The 12,343-nt window shown below is 36.8% G+C and overlaps 1 protein-coding gene across 1 annotated transcript in view; it reads right to left on the reverse strand.

Annotated features, from left to right (window-relative positions):
- The window catches only part of LOC306665277 (adenylate cyclase type 10-like), a 40,087-nt gene that overhangs the window by 23,868 nt on the left and 3,876 nt on the right, over nt 1-12,343 (reverse strand). The window contains 8 exon segments of the mRNA XM_079146647.1: nt 66-142; nt 4,182-4,303; nt 5,313-5,504; nt 6,105-6,193; nt 6,276-6,366; nt 6,648-6,853; nt 10,321-10,464; nt 11,147-11,185. Coding sequence (XP_079002773.1) covers nt 66-142; nt 4,182-4,303; nt 5,313-5,504; nt 6,105-6,193; nt 6,276-6,366; nt 6,648-6,853; nt 10,321-10,464; nt 11,147-11,185 — 960 coding nt within the window.

Genomic DNA, 12,343 nt, shown 5'->3' on the forward strand with positions numbered 1-12,343 from the left:
AATTTGGACCACCTCCTCCACCTTCATCCCTTGAGTCATAGAGCTAATAATCCAATACGTTCTACCTGTATATTCATGTCTTGCTACTGCCCCAACCAGGCCACAGAATACTGGTCCATTGGTGATACTGATGGAAACAAGCCTGGGGAACAGAAAAGTAACAATGAGTAAATACATAGTCAGAAGCCTCCAAAGTCAGGCATGAGATCTGCCAATCTCTAGATCCAGAAGTCTAGTTTTAGAGCTCAGAACGAAAAGGTCAGTGGCTAATGTCAATCTGCATCATATGATGAGTATGAAAAACTTAACAAGAATGATACCAAAACCCACAAAATGATCTCTCTCTTTCAGAAATATTATTTGGGGAGTTACTATTAGTAAAAATATTTTTTAAAAAAACAACTTTTATCTGTCAGATGCTTTATATATACTTTTTGAGGTATTTTAAAATTGATCACCTCATCTGGTCCTTTGAGATACAATTAACAACAAACTTGTATGGGAGGCAAGGCAAATATTTTAATACCCTTTGAGAAAAAAACCAGATGGGGTTTAATTTTCCCAGAGTTATACAGCCAAAGTCAGAATAAGAATCTAGGTTTCCAGATCTCTAGATCAGTGTTATTTCTACTATACCATGCTGCCCTCAGATAAAACCCAAAAATGAAAAATAGAGCAACATATGTCAATAGAGTTGAATCAAATAATGCTCACAATGTCAGCGTAAAGGAATAATCAGAATGTCAGGACTGCTGGTGGAAGAATTCTGAAGCAAACTGATCTTTAGAATATACTTTTTAAATGAGTAATTTTTCATTCATTCATACATATATAAAATTATTCATTCAACAAGCACTGAGAAGTATGCACAGTGCCACATATTTAGCTGGATGTTTAAAATACCCATCTTGGAGAAGTTCAGGCTAGGGAGGAAGATGGTAGGGAATAAGGGAGGTGAAGAAAGAGTTATATGACATCAAGACAAATATTAGAGATCAGTAAAGCACATTCATAGAGAAAACAGAAGCAATGCACTAACTCATACTAAGAGTAGAAAGAGTGTTCATAACGGAGAGGACGTTGGTCAGACCTTGAAAGTTGAAGACACTGCCCAAGTAGAGAAACAGTATTTTGTCCAGTGGGAACAGGCACAAGCTTTGGAAAGCATGGTATTGTTATGCAAAACTAAGTACTTCAAGATGGCTAGAGCGTAGATGGTGTTTGGAGTAGGGAGAGGTGAAGGGAGAAGTGATGCTTCATAGAAAAACATGGGCAATGTGAATCACTTAAAAAGAGTATAATAGAGAATGGGCAGATTTACTTGACTGACATGACAGGTCACAGATAAGTGGATGGAGAAAGAAGGAGCAATGAGGCATAATTAGTCTCAAGCTAAATCTACAAATAAACAATTTTCATTGGTTCAGAGAAAACATGAATAGTAGTAATAATGTTAACATTACTATCTCCTATACCATCAAAATTCTCCTGGCTTCCTCTAAGGATGGGATTGAGGGCTCTTACTATTCATTCACTGGACCCACTTCCCATGGTGAATAAAAGTGCCCAAGACAAGAACTAGGCAGTCGATTCTACTATCACGCCAAGAGAAAAAACTCAAAATCTTCTACTGTTTTAAGATGCTTTCTTTACCTGCCAAACTCCTTTCTTTCTCCACCTGGCACAAAAGTCATCTAGAGTCAAGGCTTCTTTGATACCTCTTGGGATAATGAACTATCTCTTCCCATAGCACCTCATTTTAGCTCTCAGAGCATTTTATTCCTGCATTTAAATTTTATTGTACTAAAGTTAGTTGTTTACTTGGATGAGGAGGTAGTCTCTTATTTTTCTTTATACCCAAGGCATAATGAATACTTATTTAATGAATGCATTTATACACGTGAGAAACTCAAGTACTATATCACTAACAAGACAATAAAAGTGTAACACATCATACTTTTTTTCACTTGGTTGTTTCTTCTTTTTATTGTACTTTATAATTACCCCCTGTTCTTCCTGGCAATCCATATTCATTTTTTCTTTTAAAAACTTTCTCTATTAACAAAGAATATATTCTTTATTTGACATATGCAATTATGCAATTATACATGAAGTATTTATGGTACTAAAAGCCATCATGATCACTCCCTAAGTCTCAAAAATATCCTGGAGAAATGCTCAGGGAATTATTTTTCTCTAAAGAAGCTAAGACTAAAGGTATTTTTTGAATTAGAAAGAGGAACTTACAAGATGACCTAAGGTGAACAGGAGACATGGGATGCAGTGTGGGGTCTGGGGGGGATGTGATGCAGAGAGGCACGAGAACTGACATTTGCTACTGAGGCTATAAAGGTATTGCTGAAGCTTCAGCATTTGCTTAGTGTAGCATTTCCCAAAATATATTCCAGAACACTAGTCATTTTGGATATTTATAGGTCCTCTCAGAGAAAAGAGTTTGACGATCACCATTTAAAAAATGGTGAGTAAAACTAAATACAATAAATTTCTTCATCATAAGACTACCCAGAACCTTTCACATGTAAATGTATACTGTGAACCTCTAGGAAGAGTTTGCATACTACCAATTCGTATGATAAGACATACTTAGGGAAATGCTGAATTGATACTTATCTTCAAGGAAAAAAATACTGACCTTGAAATCTAACATTCAGGTTTTGAGATTGTCATACTACTTGGCTTAACAACATAATCTCTCTGCATCTTAGTTTCCTTAGGTTAAGGTGGTCAGATTAGATGCATTCTAATCTAGCTTTTAACATTTATTATATTCTAAAGACCAAAATGACAAGGTTATGGCCTAACAATCACAGAAGATATCCTTAAGGAATTGTAAGACAGCTTCTAAAGGCCAGAGAAATGAGTTATCTCATTCAAGCGCAGCACCACTGAAGGCCACAGTCAAAGCAAAATTCAAGAACAGAACAGACCAGTACTGGAAGGGGAGGCCCAGCACAAAACTGGTAGGTAGGCTATGGGAGTCTCTGCAGATCCCACCCAAACTGAAATAAGTGACAACATATATTTGCCGGGGGCTGAGAATTTGAGAATCTATTAAGAAACTATCATCTTTCTTTTCTGTAAAACCAGGAGTTAGATCAGATAATTTCTAAATTCCTTTTTCACACTGGTAGAATATACCTCAAGTTATCTATAAATGTTTAAGTACTATATACATGTTACACATGTGATATAATTTTTTATTCATTCTTTTTATTTTTTTGGGTATGGGGGATTGAACTCAGAGGCACTCAACCAGAGTCACATCCCCAGCCCTATTTTGTATTTTATTTAGAGACAGGGTCCCACTAAGTTGCTTAGCACCTCAATTTTGCTGAAGCTGGCTTTGAACTCATGATCCTCCTGCCTCAGCCTCCCGAGCTGCTGGGATTACAGGCATGTACCACTGCGCCCAGCTTTATTCATCTTGAATTCAAGTTTATAGCAAGCAAATTAATCTTTGACTCAGTGTTAACACTGGAAACAACCGTTTCTCAAATTCATTCACTCATACTTTTCCCAAAGCTTTCCATTGGAAAAAAAAAGGTCATTTGGAAAGTTCTAACTAACTTTATTATAACGTAACAAGGGATTTTTTATCTTTAGTAGTATTAGGTTTTTGTAGAAGGTGGTGTGGGTGGAGTGGGAGTGAATATGAAGGAGGGTGATCAGTTCAGTGTGAAGTCCAGAAAAAGCAATGGGATCTGGGGAAGACAAAGAGTGAAAGCCAAAAAGGCAAGTGTTAACTAGCTGTGGTCCCCTCCTCTCTAGGTAATCATCCTACAACCTCTCTCATCCTCCCTCTTGAAAATAGGTAGCCTTTGTCTGCATCCTGTCCATAGACAGCTGTGTTATTTGCAATATATTAATTTGCCTATTTGTTCCTTTGCAATGTTCTTGAATTCTGTTATGTGTACTCTGTTCCTCTACCTCTCTCACTCCACTAATTGGAAACCTACATTTCCCCACTCTGGGTATCCAGTATAGTGTTCTATAGCTAATGGTTTTGAATAGCTTGTTTGCTGACTTTCCTTAGCATGTTCCCTCCCCATCAGGCAGATTCTGGATACCCTCAACCCCTGCTACTTGTTACTGCCTCCTACCCTGCCTGAAGAGCCCCCTGGGGCCTGAGAAGCTCCTCTCTGCCCCACTTTCCTCCTCACTTGGTCTCAGCAAGATTCTCCCAGCAGAAGCTGAAGATGCTGAAGGAGCTCTCCAGGGCATGTGCACATTCATCTGGCTTCTTATCTCCAGGAAGGCCGAAAACACAGAGGAACATGCAGCCCTGGGATAGATGACAGAGGAAGAACAGTTTATCTGGGGAAGCAATATGGCTTCCCTCAACTACATTACCGATTTGCTATATGATTTGTGAAATGGTATTTTGGGCTACAAAACCAGGAAAAAAAATTTTGGCTGGAGGTGTGATTCAGTGGTATGAGCACTTGGGTAACATGCATGAGGTCGAGTATTATGAAGGAAAAAATCTTGATTAAATGAACTATTGTAAGAATAGAAATTTAAAACACAAGAAAAGGTAGTATCAAGAACCATTCAAGCCAGGCATGGTGGTGCACACCTGTAATTCCAGTGGCTTGGGAGGTTGAGCAGGAGGATCAGGAGTTCAAAGCCAGCCTCAGCAAAAAGCAAGGTGGTAAGCAACTCAGTGAGATCCTGTCTCCAAAAGAGGGCTGAGCATGTGGCTCAGTGGTTTAGTATCCCAGAGTTCAATCCCCAGTACCCCACACTCAAAAAAAAAAAAAAAGCATTCAAGTCAGGTACAGTAGTGCATGTCTAGGGTACCAGCTACTTGAAAGGATTGAAAGGAACCCAAGTTTGAGGCCAGCTAGACAACATAGCAAGATCCTGTCTCAAAACAAACAAACAAACAAACAAGCAAAAAACTACTCAATTTCTAGTGTTAAGTCTATCTGCCCACATTTTCTTTACCAATAATGTTAAGTATTAAAATGCTGTTCCTTTTCAAGTTCAACTGAGAAAAATATGATTATATTTACTTTGTTATTAGATCCAGTAAAACACTCAATGCTTTCACAAGGCTTTTTCAACAAGAACTGAATAAAATCTTTGGTAACCCTGAAAATTAAATTAACTACAACATGGCATTCCTTAACTTACATTACTTGAAGTTTTAACATTATATAGATGCTTACAAAATAAGCAGTAGAAAATCTGATGTATACTTGTGTTACATGGGTGATAAACAGATCATATAAGATGTATTATTTCTCACTCACCTTTAATGCTGATGGGCCAAGTTTCCTTATACTTACTTTCTCAAACATAAAGATTCGGCTTAACTGGCCACCCCCTTTCTCAATGACTGTAGAGATATACAAGGCAGCCTCCTGGATAAGATGACACAAATGCAACATCCACGCTGTCTTCTGGAACTCAAGGTTCACCAAAACTATAGTCACTGTACGGAATTCAGACACATACTCCATAGGTTGGCCTTCATCGATCTACAAAGACACAGAGAGTTACTTTGCCTATGTCTTCAACTCTCAGTATCATGTTCAGGCATTGTAATTATATATTTCATGCTAAGTATAAGCAAATAACTTATGGGTGCTAGGCAAGAACTAAAAATTCAAGTTTGAGAGGTACAGAAAAGGTATAAACCATGTGCTAGGAATTAAACTATTTGACTTTAAACCTAATTCACTAATGAAATTGCCAGAATTTTATATTTTCTAAGAGTTAGTTTGAAATGCCTAACTCTGCTGATCACTGTATTTCTCAAATATTCATATTCATACATACACAATCAACCAACACATATTTACCAATCATTTATTCTATACCCTTATTACAGTGTAATAAATGCTTGAAGGACAAACAAAAATAAATGTGGCTTCTACTCTCTAGGACTGAGAAAGCTAATGAAAAGGTAAAAGACACATTTGTTCAGTAACTATCCTGGTGCAGATAGTGACATCTGCTGGGATTACAGTGGGGCACAGGAGATGAACTAAATCAATATTAAAAAATTATCTCATTTAATGTATGCTTGTTTACACAAACACACAGTCTATGTAATGACTCAAGAAGCAGAAAATAACCTTCTTCAAAAGGTTTTTCATTATATACTTCCGCAGTGTTTGCTCAAGTGCGGAGTTTGGATCCAATTCCAGTGCAGTTCTTAGTGTCTCTGAGGAAAGAAAAACAAAATGTTTCCAGCCCCATGGAAAATTAATCTTTAAAATTTCAGAGTTCAGTAGAAAGGAACTTACCAGCACTTGTACGGTAATGTGGCAGATAATCAAGGCACTTGTCAAAATGCTCATCAAAATCAAATGGGTTAATGATCCGCATATCTCTTAACTAGAGAAAGGAAACTGCTCAATTCTGTGTTCATCCACCAACTTGATTACCACTGATCCCTTAACTGAGGGGCTGAGGACTGTCTCCCTTATTTATCTTGTATCTTCTGAGCCTTACTGTTCTGCCTTATCTCTTTTCTGGGAGAATATCCCCTGCCTCCCTCCAAATTTGAGTTCCAGTGGTTACTGGTTTGATCAGATAATATGTGAACACCACCAGACCACTGCCCTGTGTAGTAGGAAGTTTTTCAGGATGTGCTATGGAGAGAACCAGCCTCCTACCTTCACAGCTTCATCCTCCCTCATGATTTCCACTTCAAACATGTACTGCTCACAGAGCTTCCAGCAGTTCCAGGACAGGACAATCTCATTTGCCTGAGCCAAACGCTGAGCTAACTGGACACCATCTACATCCCGCCCAATCACCAAGAGGTATTGCCGCTGCTCATCTCCAATAATAACCTGGGAAATCCGACCTGCAGACAGACCTATCCAGAAAAAAAGAAGAGAAGTGGAGAATAGGCGAACTCAATTGGAAAACTGTGCAAAGGGAGGGGGTCTTGAAGCCCAACATAGCTTTATATATCATGCCAATCTTATTATTACCCTCAGTTGCCAAAGTCTTAGGTGAGCTCACCTAAAATACCTTTCCCAGATTTCCTTTTCACTTAAATATACCTAGAGGTTGAAATTCAAATAATCTTGGGTGGCATTGGGGAATAAATAAGAAATCTTATACCTCTATATTGCTCTCAAAATTATTAATCTAATGTACAGTTAGGTCCTGATTGCAGAGTACTAAGGGAGGAGACCATATGGTTATACTTAGAAACTGCTACTACAGTGACCCATCATCCCTCCTCAATTTTAGAGGACTGAGTGATTAGAAAATCAGTATTGTGCCAGACATGTCCTTTTGTTCTACTTCCATTTTTCTGGCCCTGGGGGATTTCTTACTGCTAATACACCAGAAAAACTGGTTTGCTTATCAAGAACAAATTAGCTATAAATATAAAACCAATAGAAGTCTGCCCCTCCTTAACTAAGTCACTTAATCTAAGCTCAAAGCAAAATAAACAAAACACGGAAAGCCAAGCACAATGGCACATGCCTTCGACCTCAGCAACTCAGGAAACTGAGGCAGAATTTCAAGTTTGAGGCCAGCTTCTGCAACTTAGATACTGCCCCAAACAAACAAAAATGGAAAAAGTTTTAAAAGAATGGCAAAGATTTATACCTTCAGTCAATATAGAACATACCATAATACTTGAAACAACTAAAGGACTGGAGAAAATATATGAAACAATGGTTTTCAAAATACTGGACATCAGGTAATAAAGAACAGTAAACCCTGAGAGACAGGAAGCAAATAAGCTGAAATTCCAGTTTACTGTTTACTGAGAGTTTCTAGGACACATCTCAGGAAAGGGAAACCTAGGTACAGTGCAGAAGACTCTGAGTTGAAAAGTCAGAACATTGGGTCCCCTTCAAGTCCTCAGCTGAGTACTGATATGTCTGTGAATGTGAGAAAGATATCTGATGCTGGGGGAAAAATTACATAAAAAGATAACCTTTGTTATCACACAAGGATGGGAACAGTACCTGTTACCACTAGCCACGTGTCAAACTTAATTCAGAGGACATCAGGGATAGTACTTAGAGAGCTGACTCAGGAATGAGGTAAAACTAGCTCTAGACAAAACACTGCTCTGGTCCCACCCAACAAAATTGACAAGCAAATCCTGAAAGAATTAAGTTGAACATATCCCAGAACTAAGCTCAGGAATATGTTCAGAAATATTAAAAATCCAGCATCAAAGTAAATTTATAATGTCTGGCACCCATCAAAAACTACTATGCAGGTAAATGAAGAAAATCTGCCTCATAATGAGAAAAATCAACCAATTGAGCCCAATCTAGAATAACATGTAGAATTAGTAGGAAAGGATATTAAAAGTGTTACTATAGTTACATTCCATATATTCAAGAACCTAGAAAAAAGACTGAGCAAGTAGAGACGTGGTATACATATCTCCCAAACCAAACATCTAAGTATGAAAACTATAGTGTCTAACGTGAAAAACATACTAGATAGGATCACAGGCAAATTAGATACTGTAAAGGGAAAGGTATTACTATGAAGACATAGTAATAGAAAAGGATCCAAAATAAACACAGGGAGAAAAAAGAACAGGGAAAAAGAAAAGAATCGAACTGTGAGACAATTACAAGCAGCCTAATATGTGTGTTAACTGGATAGAGGAGTAGGGGAACAGATACAATTATTTGAAGAAATAATGGTGCGATATTTTTCAAGTTTGAAAACAAACACCTACAGAATCAAGAAGCTTATAAGCCACCAATGCAAGAAAAATAAAGAAAACTATACCAAAGCACATCATAATCAGATTACCTAAAACCAGTGATAAAGGGAAAAATTTTGAAAACAGAGGGGTTGACAAATTTTGTACAAAGAGGTAAAAATGAAGATCAAAGCAGACTTTTGCTGCAAATTTTGTAAGACAGAAAACAGTGGAATAGTTTTAATGAGAGAAAACTTCATCAACCTGAAAGTCTATGTTCAGTTTGAAAATACCTTTCAAACTTAGATATGAAATAAAGATTTTTTTTTAGGCATGCAAAAGCTGAACTACTACATATCCAGCAAATCTGCACTAAAAGAAATGCTAAAGGAAGTTCTTCGAATAGGCAAAAACAAGTGTTGACAAAGACACAGAGAAAATGGAAACTTCTTACATTGCTTGTAGAAATATAAAATAATATAACCACTTTAGAAAACGGACTTGACAATTTCTTAGAAAATAAAACATACTATATGACCAAGGTTTTCCACTCATATTTTACCCAAGAGAAATAAAAACATATATCTATACAAATACTTATACACAGATGTTCATAATAGCTTTATTTGTAGCAGCAAAAAACTGACGACAGTGTGAGTGTCCATCCATAAAGTAGTAGATAAACAAACTATAGTATAATATAGCCATATAATAGTAAAAAATACAAAAAAGTAATTAACTATTGATACACTCTATAAAATTGATGAAACTCTTAATTATGCGGAACAAAAATAGCCAAAAAGTACATGTGGTATGATTCTACTTGTTATATAACATTTTTTTAAAATTCAGTGTTGGGAATTGAACCCATGAGTTCACATGTTTGAACTACATGCCCACTCCTATAACATTCTTTTTAAGAAGCAAAATGATATCTAGCAACAGAAAGGAGATCAGTGTTTGCTTGGGATATGGGAGGGGAATGGTGGGAGAAAAGAGTGTACAGAGGGACACAAGAAAATTTTTTGTAATGAACATGTTTTTTAAAGTTACAGAGAATGTCACTGTAGACATACTATTTAATCAGTTCCCTATAAGCTGTTTTCAATCTTTTATTACAAACCATACTGCAATTAATAACCTTGTACATACATTTCACACATGCAGGTATACCTATAGGATAAATGTTCAGAAGTGGAATTACTGGGTTAAACCATGCACTTTTACTCTTGATAAAATTACCAAATCACCTTCCATAGAACTTGACCATTTTTCATTCCACCAGTATGACAACAGTCATTCCTCACATCTTGCCAAGAACTGGTGTTTTCCAACATCTGAATTTTTGCCTATCTACAGGTAGGAAAGAGTACCTCAGTGTATTTTCAACTGGCATTTTTCTTACTATGAATGAAGATGATCATCTTTTATACAGATTGAAATACACGTGCTTGTCTATGCAGCATTTATTCATGTCTTTGCCCATTTTTCTCTCGTTAGTTTCAATTTCCAGGTGCTCTTTCAATATTAGAGAAATTTACCCTTTGTCTATATGTTATAAATATTTTTTTTCTCAGTTTGTCATTTATTTTTTGAAACTTTTAGATAGTTCTTTCTTTTTCCAATTGGATCACTCTTTTAAGAATTACTACCTATCTTTAGCCGCAGATCCTGGCCTTCTCTGGTATGGTAGATCCCAAATTTCTCCTGTATCTCTAGACTGCATTTTGCCACCAGGGTAATGATGTCACTTAGTTGATTTTTCTCCACTGTCCAGAGTGCCAGGAGTACATTCCCTGTAGAGACACAGGATAATTTGATAGGAGTCAAACATCTAGACTCATTTGTCCCATAGAAAAGCCCCCTATTATGCAGAATATCAACATGATCCAGTGTGGACCTCATGTAATGTGTTAGGCAAGGTTTCCCAGTGCTATATAATATGCAAGGTTAAAATATTGCCTTTGATCCTCAAAATCATTCAGTATACAAAAACCCAACTAAGTAAAAGCTGAAATGTTCTAAGGATATTTTTCCTCCACCAGTATATTAATAGGGGTACAGGTTCTAGCAAATTGGTTCATAGCATGGAGGTTCAAACTAAAAATCTAATTTTAAAGCTATTTTATTAAGTTTAAATAAGAAGACAGTTCAACTTTAGGCCATATGGTTGTTAATGATCCTAAGAGTTCTTCTGATAGACTCTTGAGTCTTCTCTATCCTGCTAATAATGACCAAGTTTCTCAAGGATACTTTATAGGCACTTATTTTCCTATCATTTAATCTAAATTAAATGTAAAAAGCATATGTGATATTAATATGGGAGTTTTTTTAAACTGGGAGATCCTTTGAGGCAGAGATACTTCCCTAGTGTTCGGTACCTATTAAGTAATCAACGAATGCAGAATAAGCAAATATGCCAAATTTCACTTATAGTTTTCCTCACTCATAGTCCCTTTAAATAGTCATAAAAAATACCTGTTATATTTAGGATATCCCCTCCAAAACAGAGCACATCTGAAATCAAGGGAAAAAATAAGTCAAGATCAGAGGGATATCAGATCATGGAAGAATAGTACAGCTTTTTTTTTCTTTAAAGACCTACAGTTTTTATTTATTCCCTTCTTTCTCTATCTATTCATTCCTAGACTCAGGACTATACCTTCTCCCCAGATCTGTACTTCTGTACATAATCTCTAAAAAAGTATTCCTATTCCCTTTAAAGCCACAAATAGTGTGCTAGGGATCACTTCTCACCTTCTCAAAGACTACTCTTATCTATTCCCTATGGCTCTTTCCCATGGTCTTGGGGTTCGAACCCAGGTCCTCATGCATTCCAGGCAAGCACTCTATCACTGAGCCACATCCCCAGCCCTCCCATCAATATCTTAAAAATCAAAACAAAACAGAACAAAAATAATCCACCTGTTTTTGTCTCTACCTCATTCTTTAGCTATTAGCTCTCTTTTCTTATATCTTCACAAAGAGAGAGAAAGAGAGAGAGAGAGAGAGAGAGAGAGAGAGAGAGAGAAAACTAACTGTATATACTTGTCTCTTTTTCCACTCACTCTTTTAAATATTTTCTCTACCATTTTCTTCTTGGCTTACGCCAAAATGATGTTCATCTCTACGACCTCACCTAAATGATCAAGGTCCTCAACAACACTCATCTTACTAAATTCAATATTTTTCCAAGTTCACTATAGTTGACGATGTGCATTTTCAGGCCGGCTAGTCAGCCTTCTTCTAGGCACACTATTTCCCCTTTGGCTTCAGAAACACCATAATGTCCTACCTCACTGGCTGCTTTATAGACTGTCTTGCAGGTTCTTTCTCCCTAATCATAATCCTCCCTTGGGGTTCTGCAAGTCTCAGGCTCTATCTCAATTTACTCTTTCCACACGAACTCAAACAATTTGTATGTACCATCTTTATACCATCAGTAGATCTCTAATGGAGATCTATCCTCTGAGCTCCAGGTTCAATTATAGCTAACATGATTTCTCTACTTCAATGACTTACTGGCATCTCAAATTCAACATATTCAAAAGAGAACCCTTTATTTTCTTAGAGTTCAGTTTCTCCTGTCTCCAAAAGTGACACTATCATATCAATTCAGTTATGGAAACCAAAAAACTGAAGGTCCCTTTTTTTTTTTTTTTTTACCACTTCCCA

Source organism: Sciurus vulgaris (assembly GCF_902686455.1).
Source record: "Sciurus vulgaris genome assembly, chromosome: 7".
NCBI lineage: Eukaryota > Metazoa > Chordata > Mammalia > Rodentia > Sciuridae > Sciurus > Sciurus vulgaris.